At 41.4% G+C, this 26,142-nt stretch overlaps 1 protein-coding gene across 1 annotated transcript in view; it reads left to right on the forward strand.

Annotated features, from left to right (window-relative positions):
- Nucleotides 1–370: 370 nt before the first annotated feature.
- sft2d1 (SFT2 domain containing 1) overlaps nucleotides 371–26,142 on the forward strand; it is a 63,052-nt gene continuing 37,280 nt past the window's right edge. The window contains exons 1-2 of the mRNA XM_080200349.1: nucleotides 371–561; nucleotides 23,192–23,278. Of these exons, the coding sequence (XP_080056475.1) occupies nucleotides 499–561; nucleotides 23,192–23,278 (150 nt within the window). The 5' untranslated portion in view covers nucleotides 371–498. The remainder of the gene's footprint in view (nucleotides 562–23,191; nucleotides 23,279–26,142) is intronic.

Raw genomic sequence — 26,142 nt, forward strand, 5'->3', positions numbered from 1 at the left:
CACCTGACAAAGGGGCTAACCCGAAAGCTAGTGAGTTTACTATCAAATAAATCGGTTGGACTAAAACCTGGTGTTGTCAGACTTTTTACTGTGTTTACCCCAGTCCAACGCCTGCATCTCCACATCATAAAAAATCTGTCTCATACATCTCCTTTAAACCGTGCCCCCTAGTAACTGACTCTTCCACCCTGGGAATGGCCAACTTCTGCTCATATTTTGTATGTTCGCGTTTTAAACGTTATTCTTTCACCTTCTCTGTGTTCCAGCTCCCACACAGCAATGATGATTGCTGGCCTTCTGAATGGTCTCCTTGGTAACCAGTTCACTTTCCGTATCTGTGTTACACAGAAAGCTGTCCGGGATATTAGGAAGAACACAGCAGCTTGGGGGATGGTTTTCACAGTGACACCGCTGTTTTCCGGTCAGTTTGGAGTTGTCGCCGTAATCGCGGTTTAGAGGAACTTTCATTTTCCAGTATTCGTCTTCAGATTAAAATCAATGGAGAAACTGAGAAGAGTTTTGAGCGGCCAGGACGATGAGGAACAGGGCCTGACGGCGCAGGTAAAGCCTCAGTTGCAGTGTGCCGTATCTACACACGCGAGTGTCTCAATGCCGCAGCAATGTTGGGTACACCACTCCTGCGTGCAGCCCACCACCGACCCCCCTCCACCCCCGTGCAGCCCACCACCGACCCCCCTCCGCCCCCGTGCAGCCCACCACCGACCCCCCTCCGCCCCCGTGCAGCCCACCACCGACCCCCCTCCGCCCCCGTGCAGCCCACCACCGACCCCCCTCCGCCCCCGTGCAGCCCACCACCGACCCCCCTCCGCCCCCGTGCAGCCCACCACCGACCCCCCTCCGCCCCCGTGCAGCCCACCACCGACCCCCCTCCGCCCCCGTGCAGCCCACCACCGACCTCCCCTCCGCCCCCGTGCAGCCCACCACCGACCCCACTCCACCCCCCGTGCAGCCCACCACCGACCCCACTCCACCCCCCGTGCAGCCCACCACCGACCCCCCTCCGCCCCCGTGCAGCCCACCACCGACCCCACTCCACCCCCCGTGCAGCCCACCACCGACCCCACTCCACCCCCCGTGCAGCCCACCACCGACCCCACTCCACCCCCCGTGCAGCCCACCACCGACCCCACTCCACCCCCCGTGCAGCCCACTACCGACCCCACTCCACCCCCCGTGCAGCCCACCACCGACCCCACTCCACCCCCCGTGCAGCCCTCCCCCCTCCCCCCTCCCCCCTCTATCCATCCATTACCCCCCCGCCCCCCGGGCAGCCCTCTATCCATCCATTACCCCCCCGCCCCCCGGGCAGCCCTCTATCCATCCATTACCCCCCCGCCCCCCGGGCAGCCCTCCATCCATCCATTACCCCCCCCCCCCCGGGGGCAGTCCCCCATCCCCTCCCCCCATCCCCTCCCCCCATCCCCATGTACAGCCAGTCAGATCTGTTGAAGCATTGTTTTTTTTTGTTTCATGCTTTCATCATTGACTCTAAGTGATCAGTGACCCATTTGCAAACTGAACTAAAACATCTGAGAGGTAATTGATTTATGTAGTTTTTTTTACAGTAGCCTTGAGATCCATTTCCCTCGCCCTTTAGCATCTTGCTCAATAAGCTTCACACATTGCAACTGGGAAAGCAAGGATCCAATGGTTCTAAGGAAACACACATCATTAACCTCTGAATGACGCAACTTTCAAATTTACCTTCATTGTTCATTTGCAAAATCGGAAACTAGCCCATGTAATCTGCATTTCTAGCATGCAAAGCATATAAAATAGATATACCCAAGCATTCTTGCAGGTTGTCTTTTCATCCGCAGTGAAATAACTTCCATGTATTTTGTTTGCATTTCTTAAATACATATTCTACTTTATTGGACTGCTCTCAAAGTGCCAGGTGTTCGGAACTTTAATTCAGCATGCTCCACCATTAAAGTACTCAATTATATATCGTATTCATTTGTCAAAGTCTGTGACATGAATCTATCTATATTACTTTACGATGCTAGAGGGGATGCAGAGGAGATTTACCAGGGTGCTGCCTGGGATGGAACGCTTAAGTTATGAAGAGCGGTTGGATAGGCTTGGGTTGCTTTTGTTGGAGCAGAAAAGACTGAGGAGTGACCTGATCGAAGTGTACAAGATTATGAGGGACATGCCTAGACTAGATAAAGAGCAAGCTATTCCCCTTAGTTGAGAGGTCGCTTACAAGGGGACACAGGTTCAAAGTGAGGGGCAGGATGTCAGGAAAACCTTTTTTTACTCAGAGGGTGGTGGAGGCGAGTTGCCTCACATCCTTTAAAAAACATCTGGATGAGCACTTGGCACATCATAACATTCAGGACAATGAGCCAAGCATTGGCAAATGGGATTAGATGAGAGTTCAGGTGTTTCTAATGTGTCGGTGCGGACTCGATGGGCTGAAGGGTCTCTTCTGTACTGTATGATTCTATGATCCAATGTAAAGCAATATCCTACTGTCTTGGCTTATTTCTGTCTACTTATCTCTGTCTACTTAACAGAATTGTTAGGTACAGAATGAAGCCATTCAACCCATCATGTCTGCAGCAGTTCTCCAAAAGAGTGTTAAGACCGTGTCATTCCTTGCACATTGTTTCTATTAAATTTGTGGACTAATGCCTCTTGAATGCTTCATTTGAATCTGCCTTGTGCCACTTTCTAGACAGTGCGTTCCAGACCTGACCACTTGCTGTGTAAAAAAGGTTTTTCTCCTATTACGTTTGCTTCTTTGGCAAGTCACTTTCTGTCTGTGCCCTCTTGTTTTCAATCCTTTTACAAGTGGGAAAAGTTTCTAGTTATCTACTCTGTCCAGCCCCCTCATTATTTTGAGCACCTCTTTCAAATCACCTGTGAGCCAGCCTTTCTCCAAAGAGAATAGTTCAACTCCTCCAATCTATTCTTGTAATTCTAATCCCTGGAACCATTCTTGCAAACCCCTTCTGTATTCCCTCCAATGTGTTTACATCCTTCGTATGGTGTGACACCCAGACCTGTACACAGTGTTCCAGCTAAAGTCAAACTATTGTCTTGTATAAGTTCAACGTAACCTCCTTGCTCTTGTAGTCTTATGACCCTATTAATAAAGCCCAAGGTATTATATGCTTTATTAATTGCGCTGTCCACCTTAAATGATTTATGCACACATACACACTGATCTCTCTGCTCTTGCACCCGTTTAAGAATTGTACCACTTATTTTGTATTTTCTTTCCTTGTTTTTCCTACCAAAGTGCATCACCATGTACATTGAACTTCATCTGCCACCTAGCTGCCCACTCTATCAGTTTGTCTATGTTCTTTTGAAATTCTACACAGTGCTCACAGTTTACAATGCCCCCAAGTTTGATTCCATTTGGAGATTTTGAAAATCTCTCCTACACACCATGATCTAGATCATATCAGGAAAAGCAAGCATCCCAATACTGACCTCTGGAGGTCTCCACTACAATTCTTCCAATTGTCTCAAAAATATTGATTGACCGTTTCCTTGTAGTCAGCCAATTTTGTCCACTTTTCTCCTGTCCCTTTTATTCTATGAGCTATAACTTTTCTCAGGTTATTTGTGTAGCACTATATCGAATGCCTTTTGAAAGTCCATTAGACCACGTGAACAGCATTGCTCTCATCAACTTTGTTAACTCTTGAAAAAAAACTCCAGCCCATTAGTTAAACACAATTTCTGCTGACAATTCAAATAAATCCACGTTTTTCCATGTGACTACTAATTCTAACCCAAATAATTTCTTCATCCTTAACTAATTCTACACCATTCATGGAGCATGCATGTTGTTATTTTTCCTTCTTACGTACATGACTTAATACTGGTCTTTATTAAATTTCATCTTCTATTGATCGCACTTGTTTTGTTTTTATTCCAATTCAATCAAATCAAGTCCAATTCAGAGTCTCAGTAAGTTGAGACAATTGCTTGAATGTTGGAGCCTTAGAGAATGAGATGGGGGATTTAGTGGTGGGGGATGAGGAAATGGCTGAGGCCTTGAATAAGTTTTTTGTCTCGGTCTTCACGGAGGAGGACGCGAATAGTTTGCCGGGTATTAAAGATAGAAGGATGGTAGGAATTGAATGCGATCACTGTCACTAGAGAGGTAGTGCTTGATCGACTAGCAGGACTGATGGTGGACAAGTTCCCAGGACCGGATGGAATGCATCCCAGGGTTCTGAAGGAAATGGCAGAGGTGATAGTTGATGCCTTAGTGATTATTTTCCAAACCTCGCTGGATTTTGGGGAAGTGCCGGAAGATTGGAAAACGGCTAATGTTACGCTGCTGTTTAAAAAGGGTAGCCGATAAAAGGCAGGGAATTATAGGCCGGTTAGTTTAACGTCTGTTGTGGGAAAAATGCTTGAATCCGTTATCAAAGAAGAAATAACAAGGCACCTTGAGAAGGATTGTTTGATAGAGCAGACGCAGCACAGATTCGTTAAGGGGAAATTGTGTCTGACGAATTTATTGGAATTCTATGAGGATGTGATTAGTGCGGTAGACAGAGGGGAACCGGTGGATGTGGTGTTTCTCGATTTTCAGAAGGCGTTTGATAAGGAGCCGCACAAAAGGTTGCTTCAGAAGGTTAGGGGGCATGGAGTTGGCAGAAAGGTGTTAGCGTGGATAGAGGATTGGCTGTCTAATAGGAAGCAGAGAGTCGGTATCAATGGGTGCTATTCTGATTGGCGGTTGGTGACTAGTGGAGTGCCCCAGGGATCGGTGCTGGGGCCTCAGCTATTTACCATTTATATAGATGATCTGGAGGAGGGGACTGAGTGTAGGGTGACGAAATTTGCTGATGACACAATGATAAGTGGAAAAGCAAATTGTGTGGAGGGTGTGGAAAGTCTGCAGAAGGATCTAGATAGGCTAAGCGAGTGGGCGAGGACCTGGCAGATGGAGTACAATGTTAGCAAATGTGAGGTCATCCACTTTGGCAGGAATAATAGTAGGAGGAATTACTATTTAAAGGGCGAAAAGCTGCAGCATGCTACGGTGCAGAGGGACCTGGGGGTCCTTGTGCATGATTCGCAAAAACCCAGTCTGCAGGTGCAGCAGGTGATCAGGAAGGCAAATGGGATGCTGGCTTTTTTAGCGAGGGGGATTGAATATAAAATTTTGGCCTTGGAGGGAGTGCAGAGGAGGTTCACTAGGCTGATACCGGAGATGAGGGGGTTGGACTATGAAGAGAGGCTGAATAGACTGGGTTTGTACTTGTTGGAGTTTAGAAGGATGAGGGGGGATCTTATAGAGACGTATAAGATAATGAAGGGGATGGATAGAGTAGAGGTAGAGAGATTCTTACTGCTCAGAAAGGACAGCAGGACTAGAAGGCACAACCTCAAGATAAGGGGGGGGGGGGGACGCAGTTTAGAACGGAGTTGAGGAGGAACTTCTTCACTCAAAGGGTGGTGAATCTCTGGAATTCTCTGCCCGTTGATGTGGTGGAGGCTACGTCACTAAATATATTTAAATCACGGGTAGATAGGTTTTTGGTAGGCAAGGGAATTAAGGGTTATGGGGAGAAAGTGGGAAAGTGGAACTGAGCCACTTCAGATCAGCCATGATCTTATTGAATGGCGGGGCAGGCTCGAAGGGCTAGATGACCTACTCCTGCTCCTATTTCTTATGTTCTTATGCTTCTCGGCCTTTTGGCTAAGATCAAGTGTAGTATCGACATGCTGTGCTTAGTTGAAGTCGTTAGGTTACATTTTAGCTTCATTTGAAGCCACTTTTAAAAGCGGCATCTCGGCATTTTAGCTAAGATGCAAATGAGATCAAGCCTTGGAGGAGGAGCTTTGCCTACACCAATCAGCTTGGATCATGTAGGTCAGGCCCAAGACAGGAGGTGAGAGCCCTGATTTGTCAGCTTGGATCAGGAATGTCTCAACTCGTTGAAACTCTGAATTGGACTTGATTTGATTGAATTGGCATAAAACAAAAAAAATTGCTACAGATGAAGCTAAAATGTAACCTAATGACTTCAACCAAGCACAGCTTGTCGATACTACACTTGATCTCAACCAATGTCATTCAACTCTTTGTTATTTCTGATCTTCCTCCTGCATTCCATTTAGCACTGTCTGTAAATTTGAGCTTTGAACCTAGGCTGTTTGTGTAAATTGGAAACAATTGTATTTTTTGAAGACATCTATGATATTAATTTATTTTAATACATTCTAATAACATGCAAATACTTGAGTTTACTTCATGACACAGTAATTTAATTTCAAAATTCAAACTCAGGAAATGGGGTTTTCATCAATCTCACCTGAGCTTTTGAGAATGTGTTGTTGGTATGCTATGGTATGATGTGATTGGTATCATAATTTTTATTTTAGAAGGAGAAAAAAGCATTTTCATTTGCCACTGGATTGCAATAGAAAGTATTTAATGAAATTGTTCACTATCTCAGTCTATAGTGGCCTCTTCAAACTTAATTTGCCGTCTAAACTTGAGATAGCCTCCCTCAAACTTGCACTCGAGTTGTCTTGCAATTTTGAGTTAATATTTGATTGTGTGTGTGCAATAATATTATCCATTTTACAATCAAGTGTTGTTAGCTATTTAGTCCAACAGTGCTTTACCCCAAAATGGCCAACTTGTTCAGTCTCGCAGATTTGAGTATTAATAGGTGGTCCATGAAGATGATGATCTCTGAACGGATAATTCAGCTTGTTATGCCAAGTAATTTAAACCAACGTACAAGACAAACCAAGTCTATTTCTAACTCTGTTGTTGCCATTAGACTATTTTCTATAGTTAGCATTACATAAATTTGTACAGTAAACAACCAAACTCAGGCTGTTCCATCAATATTTGAAGCAAAATCTTATTCAAGCATCAGGTTGCTAACCTGTTTGCACAATTATCTTAGTGCATATATATGTTGTTTAATTCCTTGTTAGCCCAATCTATGTTGCGCGAAAGGCATTTCAAAATGAGATCATCTCTGAGTGGTTAGAATTTGCATAATCTATTAATTCGAATCCAAATTGTCAGACTTTGACCAAAGAGATTTTCTGTTCATTATGAAAAAGTACAGCCGTATGCCCCTATATCCAAACCACCTCCTCCCAGCACCAGCTTTCACTCTCCCCATTACTGATGTTGCATCACTTTTGCACCCCTGCCTACAACCTCCAGAACAGTGTCAGCCGTTTTGCTTTTTCAATTCTTTATTTGTCTTCAAAATATCCTGATATTTGAAAAATGCACAAAAAGTGCACTTGTATAGACTGTCCACATTAGCATTGCAATGGCATCAATAGTGTATGCAAGGGAAAGCTTGGAAGCAGACTGCATAGTACTTCTGATTTTCTGCATGGCCAGTCACGCAGCTCACAGGGACATTGGATGGTATGTACAGTATCAGTATCGATTAGTTATCTTTTTATTTATTTAAAGAAAACACGCATTTATATTGCATCTCTTACAACCCCAGGGCATCTTTAACCTCTTCATAATCAATTAATTAGTACGAAATGTAGTCTTTTTTTTCCCTGTGGGGTGCACAGCAGTCAATTTACAGCCAGCAAAATCCTAAAAACAGAAATCCGTCAAATAGCAATGAAGTAAGTGCCTGTATTATCTAATTTTAGAAATCAGTTGAGGATAAATATTGGCTGAGTGAGAGAACTGTCCTGCTTTTCACACGATACAATTAGCCATATGTGACAAGATATAGTTAATTGGACAGTACTGTTCTGACAGGATCAGTTGCAATCTCTGGTATCTACCAGTTTAACTAGCAAACAAACCATATCTGAAAATGGCACTAGGTCGGTATCTCAACTTTCTTTCTTTGTTGCTGTTTATTTAGACGCTACAAAGGCATTTCTAGCCAAAAATGATTTGTGGAGTGTGCATTGTTTTGAAATTGGGAACAGTGCCATTTCATACATGTTAGTGAATGAAACAAAATGCTGGTTTGACATAGCTAGACCCAATATGTTATATTTGCATAAATGTGTGAGCTTGTGCTGTTGGACAGTGGCACCCATTGTTCTCTCCTCACCACAATTGCTGTTTATTTAACTTTTTACCACAGGTCTTGTGAATACAGTACAAGCCAATGCACTGAAGCTTGTTTGACCAAACAGGAAAATATCCTTTTTGAAGGAGGATATGAGGTCATGGAAACATAGAATGGTTACATTACTGAAGGAGATTGTTCAGTCCATTCTGTTCATGCTAGCTCTCTGCAACAGCAATATGACTAGTCCCACTTTGATCAGTTTTCCCTCTGTAGCCCAAATTTTGGGTTCTTTCTAACTTCCTTTCAAAAGCTTTATTTGAATTTGTGTCCACTGCATTCTCGCATAATAAATCCCAGGTCCTAATCACACTGCATCAAAAAAGCTTTTTTTCCTCATGTCGTTTGTTCCAATCAGACTATAGGAAATAGGAACAGAAATAGGCCATTGACCCCTCGAGCCTACCCCACCATTCAATAGGGTAACAACTGATCTGACATTCCTCACATCCCCTTCCCTATCTCTGTAACTCTTGATTCCCTTACAAATCAAAAATCTATCTCCAGCCTTAAATGTACACTAGGACTCTGCCCCCACAGCTCTCTGTGGCAAGGAGGTCCAAAGACACTCTTCTCTCTGAGAGAAGAAATTCCTCCTCATTGAGTCATAACCTGGCACCCCTTTATTCTGAAACTATATCCTCTGGTCTTGGACTCGCCCATGAGGGGAAACATCCTTTCAGGAGTTATCCTATCAAGCCCTTTCAGAATTTCATATGTTTCAATGACATCACCTTTCATTCTTCTACATTCCAATGAGTCGAGTCCCAATCTGTTTAACCTCTCCTCATAAGACGATCCCTCCATACCCTATTCGAATGGATCTTTTTTGAACTGCCTCCAATGAAACAATCTTTCCTTAAAGAAGGGGACCAAAACTGCTCATAGTACTCCAGATGTGTTCACGCTGATGCCTTGTACAGTTGCAGCAAGACTTCCCTTCTCCCCTGCCAGTCACTTTAAATCGGTGCCCTGTGCTTCTTGTCCTTTCCGTCAAATGAAACAATTTCTCTCTATTCTGTCTGGGTCTCTTGTGATTTTGAACACTTTATCAAATCTTTTCTCAACCTTCTCTTTAAGAGGAAGAATCAAAGCTTCACCAATCTTTACATGCGACTAAAGACCCTGATCCTTGGAACCATTCTCATAAATGTTTTTTGCTATCTTCTGCATTGTTTATGCTGCTTCTAAATTTTGAGTTACCTGCAGATTTTGAAATGTGCCCTGTGCGCACACAGTTAAGTCATTAGTATACAATATAATAAGAAAAGCAATGATCTGGATACTGGCCCCTGGGGAACTCCACTACATAGCCTTCTTCAGACCATATAACAATTTTCGCGACTGCTTTAGGTTCTTGTCATTCAGCTAACTTCATATTCGTGCTGCACTGTTCCTTCTTGGAAGCTCAACTCAAGGTCAGTTAGGATGGCTGAGTTGTGAATGTCCACATAATTCCCCCAGTCCCATTGTCAGGCTGTTTCGATTAGCCCAGGTTGTATAACTCATCCCTTACTGACTACAGGGCACTAATGTAGGGCTTTGGGTAGTAATACTCTATTATGCAAGGGATAACTAGAATATCTCCATGAAACCTTTCTGAGAGACTGATGGTACTTCTAAAAATTCTCACCATTTGGTTTTTCAATTAGTGCATTGAATTCTGTCCCACAATGCAACATGTTCTGCAGTGTAAATTAAGGTAAAGTGTTACAATGTATCTAAATCAAATGGTGAGCTGAATTTTTGTTTTTATTCCAATTCAATCCAATTCAGAGTCTCAACAAGTTGAGACATTCCCAATCCAAGCTGACAAGACGGGGCTCTCACTCCTGTCTAGGGCTTGATCTACATGATCCAAGCTGATTGGACTAGGCGTAACTTCTCCTCCAAGGCTTGATCTCATTTGCATCTTAGCCAAAAGGCCGAGATGCCACTTTTAAAAATTCCTTCAAATGAAGCTGAAGTGTAACCTAATGACTTCAACCAAGCACAGCACGTCGATACTACACTTGATCTTAGCCAAAAGGCCTAGCTCAAAGAGCTGAAGATAGCTTAAGAAGCAGTCTGAACAGAAAATGGATTTATCAATTGCAAAAAATATCTCTGATCCAAAAGCTTTGGATTTCACGATACACGCTGAGCCTGGGGTTCACAAGTATATCCAATTAAAATCAGGGATCATTTCTATAGTCTTGGCCTTTTGGCTAAGATCAAGTGTGGTACCGACATGCTGCACTTGGTTGAAGTCATTAGGTTACATTTCAGCTTCTTTTGAAGCAATTTTTTAAAGCGGCATCGCGGCCATTTGGCTAAGATGCAAATAACATCAAGCCTTGGAGGAGGAGCTACACTTACTCCAATCAGCTTGGATCATGTAGATCAAGCCCCAGACAGGTGGTGAGAGCCCCATCCTGTCAGCTTGGATCGGGAATGTCCCAACTTGTTGGGACTCTGAATTGGCTTTAATTTGACTTGATTGGATTGGAATAAAGTTTTTAAAAAAAATTTTTAAAAAGAATGTCCAATTAAAATCGTTTCTTCGCAGCCTTTTGGCTAAGATCTTCGTTTGCAACCTATTAGCGGTCTGGGCCATAAGTCTCGGTGGGGGGGGGGGCTCTCTCCTCCCCACTTCATCACCCAGAGTGGGGTTTACAACAGCTCCCCACTAATGGGGAGCTGGTGGCCTGACCATGCTGGAGAGAAGGGAGGCCCAGGAGGCTAGGGGCGTGTCCCCTGGGCATTGTCAGCTTGGCAGTGCCAGCCTGGCCCCTTGACACCGCCCAAGGAACAAAGTGGCAATGCTCAGGGGGTGGGATGACGAGTCCCATTGTCACTTTGTATTTGGAATCGTAGGCAGAGGGAGGGAGGACAGCGACCAGGCAGCTGTGGGGGTGAGGGTGGATATCGGGATCGGAGATACAGCGTTGCGGGGTCGTAGGGCTGGCCAGCAGTCGGGAGACCGGCAGTTTAGGGCTACTGCATGTATGCTGATTTCAGTGCTGACAGATCAGTGCACAGTGGCCCACTCAGCATTATGCTGCCAGCCTCTCAGTGGGAATAGGCCCCACTCCCAGCTTTTCAGCATGACTCATGTTAGGGCACTCTGTGATGCACAAAGTGTGAGAGATCCATCGCCTACAAGTTTCTGTTTGTTAACTGAGCACAGGTAGTTCATTAGGCTTTCTTTCCCCTCCACTGTTGTCATTCACATTTTTTGTTCTCTTTTCCTGAATATGTTGAAGCATGCTGGGGGATAATTGGTACAAACTTCACGCATGCTGATAACTTTTAAAAAGAAACTCAATCTTCCAGTTATCAGTTGAAAGAATGACACATCAAGATTTCATTTTTTAAAAATGTGCAATAAATTACTAATTAGCAGTATTGATTAAACACATGTTTTGTAAGCAGTTTTTACTTTAAACTACAGGGAAAAAAATCAATTTAACTTTTAGAAGAATGAAGGTCTCCTGCTACAGTTAAATATTATACTGTCTCTTAAGTGGACACTCGAACTTTAGGAAACAGTCTAAAATTACCTCTTCTTATTTTTTTCACTTCACCAGCTGGGTAATTTCTGATTCCAATGCTAACTTTCACTGTGAGTGTTAGAGTCTAGATTCTTTCCTTCTAGCTCAAGCTAGGCAAATTTTCCAGCTTCCTTCAAATCCTCACAAACTCAGTCTCCTGAATCTGAGTGTGATCTCCCAGTGTCAATAATTTCTCTGCTTCTGATGCAGGACTGGCTGCTTTGCTGTCTGGCTGTGTCTCTCAGGTGACTGCAGGCTACACCAATAAGGTACTGCTGTCTATCTGTGATATTCACTGATTTGTAGGGGAGCCTGTATGTAGCCTGATCTCAAAAATGGCTTTTTCTGCCCCCTTCCCCATGGCAACAGAAAGCATATTAGACTTGTAGCTAGGTAGAATTGCCTAGTAGTTACTTTTTGATCCCAACTTTTTTCTATCTTATAAGCAAATGGATTGTTTATAGCATAACTGTTTACAACTCAAAAAAACTCAAACACGTTTGAGACTTTGGGAGATTGCCTACTAGGAGAGCGAAGGAGGAAAGTGAAGTTCAGGCCAAAATCAGCTTTAATCCTATTGGATTGAGGCGCAGGCTCCAGGGACTGAATGACCCACTTTCATATTTCTTATGAACAGAGACCTCTGTCTCCATAAAACAATCTGACCCTTCCTTTGACCTCTAACAATCAACCCACTCAAGCTTACTGTCAGACAGACAGCAGAAAAGATCACATGACCATCTTCTTTTACCTCAGATTTATAGATAGAATCCCAAATTAATAATCTTACAAACCTCATTACGACAATTGTATATACCTGCAGTATTACAGCATGAGAGAGTTCTTTGAGTGGATAGGGAGTAGTGGACAGGTTACAAAAATCAACAGCATGCTGCTTTAGGTCAATTAATAAATGACTCAGATTTTGCTAGCAGCCAAGGAATGGCTTTTGCTATTAACTATGTGTATGTGATTGTCCAGAGAATTCTTGTGAGTTTGTCAGTGGAGAATTCTACTGTCTGGCATCTGTTTCAGCGCAGTGCTATCTGGGGGGGTCATCTAGTTGCTGTTAATGGGACAGGAAACGGCAAAGCTGTCCGATCAACGAATTATCTTCACTGAGCATGCAAAATACATATCTAAGTAAAAAGCAAAAGATGTAAATTATTTAAAATGTGTATAAGAGGTTATTTAAAGGTCAGGCTTAAGGAAGAAAGGTAAGAGAGAAACAGAAAAAATAAAAGCTGCAACGTTCATTTTCTTCGGAAAGAGTGAGAGTCTAAAATTATAAAATTAATTTTCTAGAGCTAAAGAGGTCATTCAGCTGTAATGTTTGCTTATTTTGCTGTTTTTCAAAACTCATTCCATCCTAAATGTAAAACCTCCAACCTTTTCAGTCTTCAAGGCAAAACTTAGCCTCCGCACCAAATCATGATATACTTTGAACTTATCAGCAAGGACTTCCACAGCATACCCAGGAATTCTTGGACAGCGATTTCTGTATTTAACTGGGTATGTGCTAGAAGTTGCTGTTGGATTTATCCTGTCATAATGGTGAGTTATTACAGATCTGCTTTAATAACAATGGCAAATCTGTTTTGAGGTATAGCATATGATCCCAGGATAATAATTTTAAAACTTTAGGCCATTGGGCAATCATGTCAGGACTTTTAGTTCTGGATTCCATTTTCAGGAGCGTATTAGTTATTGGAAGAGCTGTGAGAGTGGCTGTTACACAATATAGCCCAGAACTTAAGAAAATGATGCAACAAGATTTATGATCTTGTGCCTTTTATTTCTCAAAGGACTTCTGAGAGGAGGAGACAAGATAGCGTTTTAAGTCATCAAAGATTCGGACAAACTAGATCCAAGAAAATCTTTTAGTCGTGTGGAGAGATTAAATGGGATATTTACAAATGAAGGACAAAAAAAGAAAATGGGAAATACAAAAGGCACTTGGTCTATTAAATTAGTGTTAAGTATATGTAATAGATTGCTTGAAACAATAGTGAAATTCATTGGCTTTCAAGAAACAATGAGATAGGTTCTTGTCCACAAATGGAATTCAGGGTTTTTGGAACATATCGTGAGAACTGGGGACAGTAGTGAGCCACCCAGTCCCTTGAACCTGCTCCACTATTCACCAAGAACAAAGCTGATCTGACTGTAACTTCAACTTCATTCTGTCTACCCTCTTATTAATCAAAAATCTATCTCTTTCTGCCTTTAAAAATATTCAAAGATTCTGCTTCCATTACCTTTTGAGGAAGAGAGTTCCAGAGACACTCAGTCATCTGAAAGAAACATTCTCCTCATCTCTGTCTTAAATGGGCAACTCCTTATTTTTAATAAGTACCTCAGTTCATGATTCTCCGACAAGGGGGAACATCATCCCCACAAAGGTTTTGATCGAGTTATTTACTCTTCTAAACTCTAGTAGTTACAAACCTAACCTGTCCAATCTTTCCTCACAGGACATCTTGTTTTTCCTGGTATTAGCTTAGTAAACTGTCCCTGAACTGCTAATTCTCTTACATCATTCCTTTAAATAAGGAGACCAGTACTATAGAGACTGTGAGGCTGAGGCGCCAAAGGGAGGTTTTGGGTTTGTTGTTGATGAGGAATTCCGTCTGAATAGTGGTCAGCTCAGATGAGAGTGCTCCACACCTTTGAGCGCCTTGACACAATACAGTCAAGGCTGAGCGTTGCTTTAAGATTCTCAATGGTTTTTCTATGAGTTGATGCTGTCAAAGGATATGTCATGTGGCAGCTTCTTTAGCAACATCCAGGGCTGCCTGTCTGTCACCCAGTACATCTCTAGCCTTTGTCACCTTGCAGTGTGATAATAGGCAGTTGCTATTGATATTCCCTTCTGTTTAAGGGGAATGTTTAAAGATTCAGCTTTATTCTGCAGGCAGCCAGTGTATCTGGAAAATGTTTGGCACAGATGCTGGGAGAGCAAGATAATTACTCATTTTAGCCATGTAGTGTTTACTTAGGATAGAACTAATCTATTTTTGTTTATAGATGGAGATTTCCCCAGGGGTTTTGATTAAAGGAATGGAATATGAGTTTACGTATGCAGGGTCGTGTGATGATATGGTTAATCGGAGGAGCTAGATCTGTAGCAGAAAAAAATGGCTTTTAAGTTCTAGTTGAGATTTGTTTGAAGACAGAAATTTTCTTCACACTGCCCTCTCAAGTCATTCTGACAGCTTTAGCAAGTATATTTATGAGTACTAAGTGTATTTAAAGTGGCATTTTAAGTCTATAAGCCGATGTTGTTTATTTGAAATTGAAACAGTGATAAGTTAGGAATTGAAGTTGTTTCCTTTCATTTTTAAATATTGTTCCACTGTTAATGTTTAAGCTACTTCATTTGTTATATTTACACTATTATTGAATAAAGTTTACTCCTGGAGTAAAGTATCCTTTCCTCACTTTTTATATTAAAATAGAAAAATTGTTGGTGACTGGTCTAGTTTTCCAAAGTAATTTGGGGTTCTGGTCCAGGGCCTGAACAGCAGTCAGAGTCTCTCCTCCACCAGGCATTCAAACTTACACTAATGAAGGTGTTGATTCCTGAATAGTGGTTCCCAGAATATAGCTGCCATCCCTGATGATGGTGAGCTCTGCTTGGAGGGAACCATGTTCTAGAACACTCACATGAAGGCACAGAGACCTGCCCCAGTTCCTGAAAAGTTTGAAGAGCTGACCGGAATGGGTGTATCATGGTTATTTCCCATGCTTAGATCGCGGCTGGGTGATCAGTCCTCTTGATTATCATTTGAGTTTTCTGGTTTTACACAAGATTTTAGAGTCAATCACATGTAGACCAGAATGGGTAAGGACCGCAGATTTCTTTTTCTAAAGAAACCAAATGGATTTTTATGACAATTCAGTGGTTTCACGATCACCAATACAAAGGCTTGCATTTTACTCCAGGTTTATTTAGCTAATTGAATTTTAATTTCCCCAGCTGCTGTGGTGGGATTTGAACTCCAGCTTTGTTCAGATCTCTGGATTATTCATCCAGTAACATTGCAGTTAAGCCAGCTTTCTTGCACAGCAAATAGCAATGTGATAATATCATCATATTATTTTTATGCTGTTTGAGGAATAAATATTGGGCAGGACACTGGGAGCAACCCTGCTCTTCAAAATATTGCCATAAGATCTTTTGTATCCACCCGAGAGCGCAAACGGGACTTCAGTTTAATGTCACATAAATAAAACAGCACCTCTTACAGTAAAGAGTGTCTGTTTTGATTTTTATGCTCCAGCCTTGAAGGGGACCCAGGGAAGTGATCGATCAACAACTGAGCCACAGCAGACACGATGAGGCAAGGTTGCAACGTTTGAAAAAATCTCCACAGGTTGTGATTTACAGCTCAGCCTTCAACACCATTATTCATACAAAAGTCATCTCCAAACTCCGAACTGGGCCTTGCCTCCCTCTGCAACTGGATCCTGAACTTCCTGAAGGGTTGACCGGAATGGGTGTATCATCGTTGTTTCCTATGTTAGATCGAGGCTGTGTGGTCAGTCCTCTTGATTATCATTTGGCTTTTCTGGTTTTACACAAGATTTTAGAGTCAATCACACTTAGACCAGAATGGGTAAGGACACCAAATTTCTTTTTCTAAAGAAACCACTATTCAGGAATCAACACCTCCATTAGCATAAGACCACAATCAGTAAGGATAGGCAGCAGCACCTCCTCCATGATCATCCTCAACACCGGTGCCCCACAAGGCTGTGTTCTCAGCCCCCTACTACTTATACACCTACGACTGTGTGGCCAATTCCTCTCCAACTCAATTTTTAAGTCTGCTGACAACACCACTGTAGTGGGTCAGATCTCAAACAATGAAGAAACAGAGTATAGTAATAAGATAGAGAACTGGTGCTGCAACAATAATTGCTGCCTCAATGTCAACAAAATGAAAGAAATTGACATCAACTTCAGAAAGCGTAATGGAGAATATGCACCTGTCTACATCAACGGAAATTAAGTAGAAATGTTTGAAAGTTTCATGTTTTTAGATGTCCAGATCACCAACAATCTGTCCTGGTTCCCCCAAGCCGACACTAATAGTTAGGAAAGCCCACCAACGCCTCTACTTTCTCAGAAGACCAAGGAAATTTGTCAGCTATAACTTCCATTAACTTTTACAGATGCACCATAGAAAGCATTCTTTCTGGTTGTATCACAGCTTGGTATGGCTGCTGCTCTACCCAAGAAACTACAAAAAGTTGTGAATGTAGCCCAATCCATCACACAAACCAGCCTCCCATCCATTGACTCTGTCCACACTTCCTGCTGCCTTGTCAAAGCAGCCAACGTAATTAAGAACTCCACGTGTCCCAGTCATTCTGTCTTCCACCTTCTTCCCTCAGGGAGAAAAGATACAAAAGTCTGAGGTCACGTGCCAACTGAATCAAGCAGCTTCTTCCCTGCTGCTGTCAGATATTTGAATGGACTTACCTTGCATTAAGTTGATCTTTCTCCACACCCTAACTATAACTGTAACTCTACATTCTGCACGCTCTATTTTCCTTCTGTGTGAACGGTATGTTTCATTTGTATAGCACGCAAGAAACAATATTTTTCATTGTATACTACTACATGTGACAATAAGTCAAATCAAATTTACGCTTCTGATTCAGTGCACATACCAAATAAATAGATAAACAACATGTACATACAATATAGATTAGAATGTGGGGGGATGATAAGTAAGTTTGTGGATGACCCAAGATTAGCAGGATAGTTAATGAGGAAGAAGGTCTTAGGTTGCAGGCAGATAAATGGGTTGATCAAAAGGACAGATCAATGGCAAGTGGAATTTAACCATGAAGTGCAAGGTGATGCACTTCGGAAAGAGTGAAAAGGTGAGTGAGTGCTAAATGAATGGCAGGATGCTAGGAAGCTCAGAGGGATCTGGGGGCTACTTGTCCACAGATCCTTGAAGGCAGCTGGACAGGTTAATAGGATAGTTAAGAAGTCATATGGGACATTTGGCTTTATCAATCCTGTGAGAAGTCTCACAACACCAGGTTAAAATCCAACAGGTTTATGTGGTAGCAAAAGCCTCTAGCCTTCGGAGTGCAGCTCTTTCGTCAGGTGAATGGGAGTTCTGCTCCCAAATAGGACATATAAAGAGACAAACTCAATTTATGAAATAATGGTTGGAATGCAAGTCTTTACAGCTAATCAAGCCTTAAAAGTACAGACAATGTGACTGGAGAGAGCGCTAAGCACAAGTTAAAGAGATGTGTATTGTCTCCAGCCAGGACAGTGAGATTTTGCAAGTCCAGGCAAGTCATGGGGGTTACAGATAGTGTGACATGAACCCAAGATCCCGGTTGAGGCCGTCCTCGTGTGTGGAACTTGGTTATCAGTCTCTGCTCAGCAACTCTGCATTGTCGTATGTCGTGAAGGCAGCCTTGGAGAACGCTTACCTGAAGATCAGAGACCGAATGCCCGTGACCGCTAAAATGTTTCCCAGCAGGAAGAGAACAGTCTTGCCTCGTGATTGTTGAGCAGGGTTCATTCATCCATTGTCGTAGCATCTGCATGGTCTCTCCAATGTACCATGCTTCAGGACATCTTTTCCTGCAGCGTATCAAGTAGAAAACATTAGCCAATTTGCAAGAGTGTGTATTGTGTACCTGGTCCCCACTGCCACCAATTGGCCCTGCCCCTTTGGCACTATTCAGTGGGCAGTGCCAGGCTGACACTGCCCAAGGGGCATCCTCTGCCTTCCATCCCCTGGGTGGCCTCAATGGCCTCTGACCCCATCAGCTGGGTGACTGCACCTGGTCCCATTTATGGTGACCAGCTTTAATTCCTGTTGCTGGGAATCTCTCCCGGTAAGGTGGGAGACTTGAGCCGCGCAGCGCACCAGGAGAATTCACCCACCCCACCATCTCCTTGGTTTTCGAATGTCTTCAGCCTGCTAACTATGAACTTGGTTTTGGTTTCCTGTCAGTTCCCACTCTGCATTCCTGTTTGCACCAATGCCGCTCCTCCCTCTTTCCCCAAGTGGATTCACATCATGCAATCTTCAAAGCAGACCTGGCAAACCCCTAATCCACATAATGCCAAAATAAATCAGTCAGCAATAAATCAATGGTCTTCATTATAAACAAGTAAAATTGTAGGAACTTCATCCCTGAAAGACCTGCAGAAACCCAAAATCCCATTAGACAGAAATTGAATTTAACATTGTGACTTCAAGCTAGTAATTTTGATAAATAGACTGCGATTTTAAATAAATATATTTAATGAAATAACTTGGAAGTTAGAAAGAGCAATGTACAATATTGGTAATTCTGCTTCCGCCAAAAGCAATTCGTGTATTCCCTTTTCTAACAGAAACTTTATCAAAGTGAAACCATCCTTTAGGAAAAATTAACACTCCTTTTAGTTAAAACCAATGGCAAAGCAGTTTCAAAAAGGGAGAAGTTTAATGATTGCTGATAAGTGTGTCCGTGGTTGTTTATACTAGATGTGCTGCTTGACAGAAGGTTTTTTTACAACTAGCCTGTTGGAGAAGCAAAAAATTGTCTAATGTTCTTGTTCCTGATAGCTATCCAACATTTCTGCCTAAACTACAGACATGTTAGTGTCTGAGCACTGAACCGAGCTCCGTCAGGAGATTGTGGCCTCTGATATATTGCCAGAGTCAAGCACTGAGGACAGCTAGCTTTCCATTCGAAGAGTGCATAAGTACAACTGGGGAAGGAGCGTGATCAAAATTTGGCTTGAAAGCACTTTAGTAGTATCACAAATAGGGGTAACATGGTGGCACAGTGGTTAGCACTGCTGCCCAACAGCACCAGGGACCCATGTTTGATTCCAGCCTTGGGCAACTGTGTCTCCGTGCACATTGTCCCCATGTCTGTGTGGGTTTTCTCCAGGTGCTGTGATTTTCTTCCACAGTCCAAAGATGTGTGGGTTTAAGTGAATTGACCATGCTAAATTGCCCCCTGGTGTCTCAAGATGTGTGGGTTAGGGGGATTATTAGGGTAAATACATGAGGTTGTGGGGATAGGGCCTTGGTAAGATGCTCTGTCCAAGAGTCAATGCAGACACAATGGACTGAATGGCCTCCTTCTGCACTGTAGGGATTCTGTGATTCTAAATGCAGGTTTCAATTTGGTAACCTAGCACAGAGATCATAATTTAATTTATACAGTGCTTACACTTACAAATGGAAATAGCTGAAAATAGTTAATGTGGTTTGAGGCATAGGCATAAACTGCGGCTTAGTGTCACGTGATAAGTATTCTTATGATTCTTTCAAATGCCAAAATTGGAACTGCAGTTTTTTAAATTTAAGTTTCTTGAAAATCTGCAAAGTTTGTCGTGAATTGAATGTGCTTTGTGAGTTCCCAGTTTGATAAAGAAGATTAGTGTGAATCTCTACATACTTTCACTTCAAATTAGGAATATATACTGTAAGAACAAGTATGGGAATTAATGTTTGTTAGTTATACCATTATCATCATGGTGGCTTAATTGGAAATTCATCAAGTGGTGGGGTGCAGCAGGTGGTCAGGAAGGCTAGTGGGATGCTGGCCTTCATAGCGAGGGGGATTGAATATAAAAGTAGGGAGGTCTTGCTGCAGCTGTATAGGGTATTGGTGAGGCTGCAGCTGGAGTACTGTGTGCAGTTTTGGTCGCCGTACTTATGCAAGGATATTTTGGCCTTGCAGGGAGTGCAGAGGAGGTTTACTAGGCTGATACCGGAGTTGAGAGGGTTGAGCTACGAGGAGAGGCTGAATAAACTAGGCTTGTACTCGTTAGAGTTTAGAAGAATGAGGGGAGATCTCATTGAGACGTATAAGATGATGAATGGGGTGGAGAGCCTCTTCCCGCTCAGAAAGGACAGTAGGACTAGGGGGCACAGCCTCAAGATAAAGGGGGGGCGGTTTCGAACAGAGTTGAGGAGGAACTTCTTCACTCAAAGGGTGGTGAATCTCTGGAATTCTCTGCCCGTTGAGGTGGTGGAGGCTGCCTCGCTAAATATTTTTAAGACGCAGGTTGATGGGTTTTTGATAAGCAAGGGGATTAAGGGTTATGGGGAGAGGGCAGGAATGTGCAACTGAGACACGACAGATCAGCCATGATCTTATTGAATGGCGGGGCAGGCTCGAAGGGCTGGATGGCCTACTCCTGCTCCTATTTCTTATGTTCTTATGAACTGACCCACACAATCCAAGTTTGATTCCCAAGAAGTACTGTCTGCTCGTGGCTGGAACATCAGTTTTATTGGATAACCTGGGCAGGGAAGCAGCAAGTCATCCTGAGTCGCTACTCCTGTTACTTTCTCTTAAATTTGCATATTTGTCTGTTGGGTAATGAGAGGGTTAGGTTGAGTTGATGCTCTTCATTTTAACAGTAACAGTTTGCAACCACTTGATGTCTAGGTGCATCTTAAAATAGTGTTAATTTTGGCTGCTAAGCCCAGTTGCTTTCTCCGAATCACTCAGTACATTCAGGATTGAAATCTAATATATGGTGCATGTACTAAAAGACATTCTATATTAAGAATGCTGCAGGCCATGTTTGAATGAAATGTATCTATTTTCAACTTAATACCTGGTCATCAATATGGCAGATAATTCATAGTGACTTTTGTGTGGAAATTTAAAATTTGTTGAAACATTCAAGATGTCTGCCGAAGTGACTGGTTTTCAAGTTGTTGATTAAAATCTCACTACTTTCTGACTGCTCTTCAACAAACAAAATTATTAAATGTGATTAATAAATAATGACCATAAATTACTGTTAATTTGCTTCCTTCATGCTGCCTAAGGATAAATACAAGGAGCTGATCAGGTAAGACAATCTGTCACCCAAAGTGCATGCTGCTGTTGAAATTAGTTACAGTAAAGTTTAGTCTGGAGTTATATCAGGTTTGCTGATGAGTTTCTGCTTTGCACCTTGCACTGAGTGTAACAAGTACATTATGAAATTGTCATCTAAAATAAATTTGAAGTGTTGTATGGATATAACTAACCACAGTGTTGGTAATGTACAGTGCAAATTGCACTGTGAAGGTTTTGTGGAGGTTCCCAACTGAGATGAGGAAAGTGTGCCAAGATTATCTAGGGAAGTTGCAAGTCAGATTGGACAGGAACAAATTCTGCCAATGCAAATTGCATGAGGAGGTGCATTATGGGGGTGATTCAAGCACGGTTTTAATTTGAAACATTGTGATGTTTGAATCATTTGGACCTAGCAGATCTGTGTATGCCATGAAATAATTGATTATTACTGCACCAGAAGCAGCTCTGACGGATCCATTTCTATGGCACCTGCTGACTGCTGTGTGACAGTGGTGTTCCTTAAAGCAGTTGGCTATTTGAGTCACGTTACATAGCCAAAGGCAGGTTAATCATTGTGAACTTGCAAAATACTGTTCCTTACTTTAATAAAATGGGGAGGAGTCTGCAATCGTGACCTCTTTTTGCTAACATCAAAAGAAAGTTTGGAAACCACCACTCGGTTTTGGTGTGTGTTATATGGGAAACTAGTCCCATTGGAATTAACCTGTCTAAAAGATTCACAAATTGTCTAAAATAGCAGAGTTATTTGTCATTGTAGAGTACAGTGCGAACAGTAATTAAATTTGATTATTAGTCTAACCCAATATAAGTAAAAATCAGAAAAACTCCCTTTACTTTTAGAATTTAAATCATAATTTCCATTTGAATACCATGCTATATATGCACACTTCTCAGAATGCTAAATCTAACTTGTCTTCATCACTTACAGAAATGTGCTTTCAAAGAATTGACCATAACATAGTTCTTTTACTGTAAATTATTTTAATTAGATAATATGCTTTCCACAATTTAACTTGGGGCAGTAACTGAACGTTGGTTGCTATGAGTGGTTGTGATGAGAGCTTGTAAGGATGTGGCCATCTGTTCAATCTTGTTCCTTTTTACTTGTACCACATAAAATAGTTGAAGTGGAACTGCTTTTGATTTACAGTGCACTACACTTGATTAATTGTATGTTGTACAAATTTCACACTTCATGAGAACTTTCTCCAGCAGCACTACAACGCAGAATAAATTTAGTTTTGATTTTATGTTTCCTAGATTTTGACTCTGAGATGCTTGTGAATACCACTATGCAGTGCTTTTACATATGCTGGACAGAAATCAGTTCAGATTTTATGCATTATAATGATAATGGGACTTAGATTTACATTCTTTTCCCCTCAAATTTTTATTTTGGATCTGAACGCAACATTAATCTTTATTTTGAAAATTCAATTAATATTTAATATGCAGCAAAATTTCAGAAACATTGGAATAAAGCTGTTGTTTAATTATGCATTAACTTCCTTTATTCCTGCTGGTTTCTGATGAATCTTATTTCTGGTATCCTTTTTCCTAGAGTTCTGACTCCAGATACTTTAAACTCTCGAGCTTCAAACCTCTTGGATATCTCCAGTGCTCAAAATAATTTATTATGTTTGTTCTTAAGATATTACATACTTTTTTTTTCCTATGTACAATGCAAAACTATATCTCAAATTTGTGATTTATTTCAAGGTCCTTGATTCATCATCACTCAGCTTTGGGACAAGGGTGAAATGGTTTGCCATTTGCTTTGCCGTTGGAGTGTGTTTTTCAATTCTTGTAAGTTGAAGCTTAACTTTTTTTTAGTCATGCTTAAACAAAATGAAATTCCAGCCTCAAGACTTCGTATTTTGACTTGATTTATTATTGTCATGCATTAGTATATAGTGAAAAGTATTAAAACCAACTGCCCCATTGGTTCATCTAGGTAATGCTATGAGTACCTGATTCCTAAAAATCATTACGGTTCGAGCTAGAAATATAGTTGGCCTCAGAATCAATGAAAGCTATCCGTCTGAATTTTTGCCCTTTAATATTCTGTGACCCCTGCTGGAGTTGTGTGTATTTGGTCATTAGGTCAGCGCAGCATCTGGTTTCTGTGATGCTCAAGTAACCTGACACTTACTGTCTGTACTCGTGTGTGAGAGATGATTCAGGCTACTGTATGCAACCAGCACCATTTGAATCATATGCAAGAAGTAGTTGGGATGATTTACTACATATTTTATGACCATGATTTGGTAAATTTAATCTAAAGTATAATATACTTTGTATACTCTTTTACCCAGTGCACATAAATGAATACACTACTGTAAACATTTCAAGTGGCTGCATGCATTTGGAATATATCTTACTTCTAAATGTTTATACAGCAGACAGCTTCGTGACTGCTTGAGTTAACGTACACAAGTTACATTTAAATACATACAGCCTTTAACGTAGAAAAGTGCTCCTAGTTTTGTAGGAGCAAAATCAGAAAAAAGATAAATGACTGGACTTGTCTGCAACACTCAGGTTGACCACCATGTGAAAAATGGGTAAGTTATTAATTAAGTTTTGAAATACAGCAATCATCTTGCCCCAGTGAATTATTTTATGTAATGTTTGGCCCTCCATCTAACAGATGCTGTTACATTGCAGGTCTTAAGATCAATGTCTTTAGGATGTAATGTGCAGCTGCCAACTTAAGTTAATTGTGCCTTTCATTGATCTCAACAATAAGGATTTTGTATGCATACTTGAAATTCTGTTCCAAGACAATTCATTTTAATGCGTTTTTGCACAGATGAAATAAATATCAGCTGGACTATCTAGGTATTTTAAATGTTTGGTGCTATGCTATACCTGGCATAAAGTTCAAGCAATGTGCCTACACACCCTTCTGATTTCCATGTACTTGGGAACCAAATCAAGACACATCACTAGAGACACTGCGCGTTCATTTTAAATACAAGCTGCATCATCTGATGGCTGTTGTTCACAATTTATATTAGACTTAAAATCAAAGATATAATTTTTAAATTTGAAGATGATGCCACACAGATGTGAAATATCGTCAATATTGAAGGGGCCTACAATAAATTACAAAAAAAAATATAAAATTGCAGAATGGGTATAAAGTTAGTAAATGAATTTTAACCATAAGTACAAAATATTGCATTTTGGTAAGAGGTTAGAAATGTTTGGGAAATAAAAGCCTAAACAAGATAGTAGAGTAAAAGGACACTTCAAGGGCATTTAGGGATAGGCATCGCTTCCCGCAAAATTTTTTTTAAAAATTACAACAGTGGTATAGAGACACTGGAGACAGCACAAAAAACATTTGCAAAGGTGATATCAGAAATGCGAGGTTATGCCTATTAAGAAAAGAAAAGCGAGGTTACAGCTAACGAGTAAAGATAAACAGGCTGGGTCTCTTCACTTGAAATGAGAGAACAGAGTGGTCTAACAGAGGATAGAAGCAAATTACTGCAGATGCTGGCATCCGAAAGCAGCATTTTCTGTCTTGTAGTCTGACAAAGATCTTGAAAATTATGATGTTGCAGACAAAGATTGTTTCCAAAACTAGAATCCCTCAATACAAGGTAGTCACCAAGAATTCATGGCCACTTGAAATGTTTACAGTAGTGTATTTATGCAAATGCTTTGTATGCAGGTGATAGCACTGGGCAAAAGGTTTACAATGTATATTATTTATTAGATTAAATCTACTGAAACATAGTTTTAAAATATGTAGTGGATCATCCCAACTACTACTTGCATATAATTCAAGAATTCAAATAGGGAATTATACAAGGAATAGTTTGAGATGAATAACATAAATGCATTTAAGGGAAGCTGGATAAGCATTTGAGGGAGAAGGGAATATTGGATAACACTTATCGTTTGATGAGGAAAGTTGAAAGATTGCAATGGTTGGGCCAAATGTCCTTTTTCTGTACTGTGTGTTAATTTTGATTCTGCACCAAGGTATTTTTAATAACTGAAAAGTAACAACTTTTAATTTGCAGACGTGTGCATCATAAGACTTGAAAGGTCATTAAGCTGTTGGCAAAAAATAGTTTGAAGGGTCAAAACAGATGTCAGCTATGGGGTGAGCACTCAGTAAAGCACGTAACTCAACATTATTTCAATTAACAGTTCTTCCTTGAGACTGTCCCTGCCCAGTTGATGCTTTGTTATTGCAAAGCCGAAAAGAGAAATCTTTTTATCAAGAAATTTTATCTCAGTAAGGAGACTTCAGATTAATCCACACATCATAATCTGCTGTGAAAACTCTGCTCACATTCTGACAGCAGCTGAGACAATCCACAAAATTCCAAAACAATGAATAACATTTTTAAGAAAATATAGCATTCTTGAAGTAATAAGTTATTTGCTCTAGATCCCAATGTTAATGGACTGTACAATGGTAGGGGTAATGAACATAAGAACATAAGAAATAGGAGCAGGAGTAGGCCATCTAGCCCCTCGAGCCTGCCCCACCATTCAATAAGATCATAGCTGATCTGTCATGTCTCAGTTCCACATTCCCGCCCTCTCCCCATAACCCTTAATCCCCTTGCCTATCAAAAACCTATCAACCCGTGTCTTAAAAATATTTAGCGAGGCAGCCTCCACCACTTCAACGGGCAGAGAATTCC

This window comes from Carcharhinus amblyrhynchos, chromosome 12 (genome assembly GCF_965287045.1).
Source record: "Carcharhinus amblyrhynchos chromosome 12, sCarAmb.v2.hapA, whole genome shotgun sequence".
Classification (NCBI taxonomy): domain Eukaryota; kingdom Metazoa; phylum Chordata; class Chondrichthyes; order Carcharhiniformes; family Carcharhinidae; genus Carcharhinus; species Carcharhinus amblyrhynchos.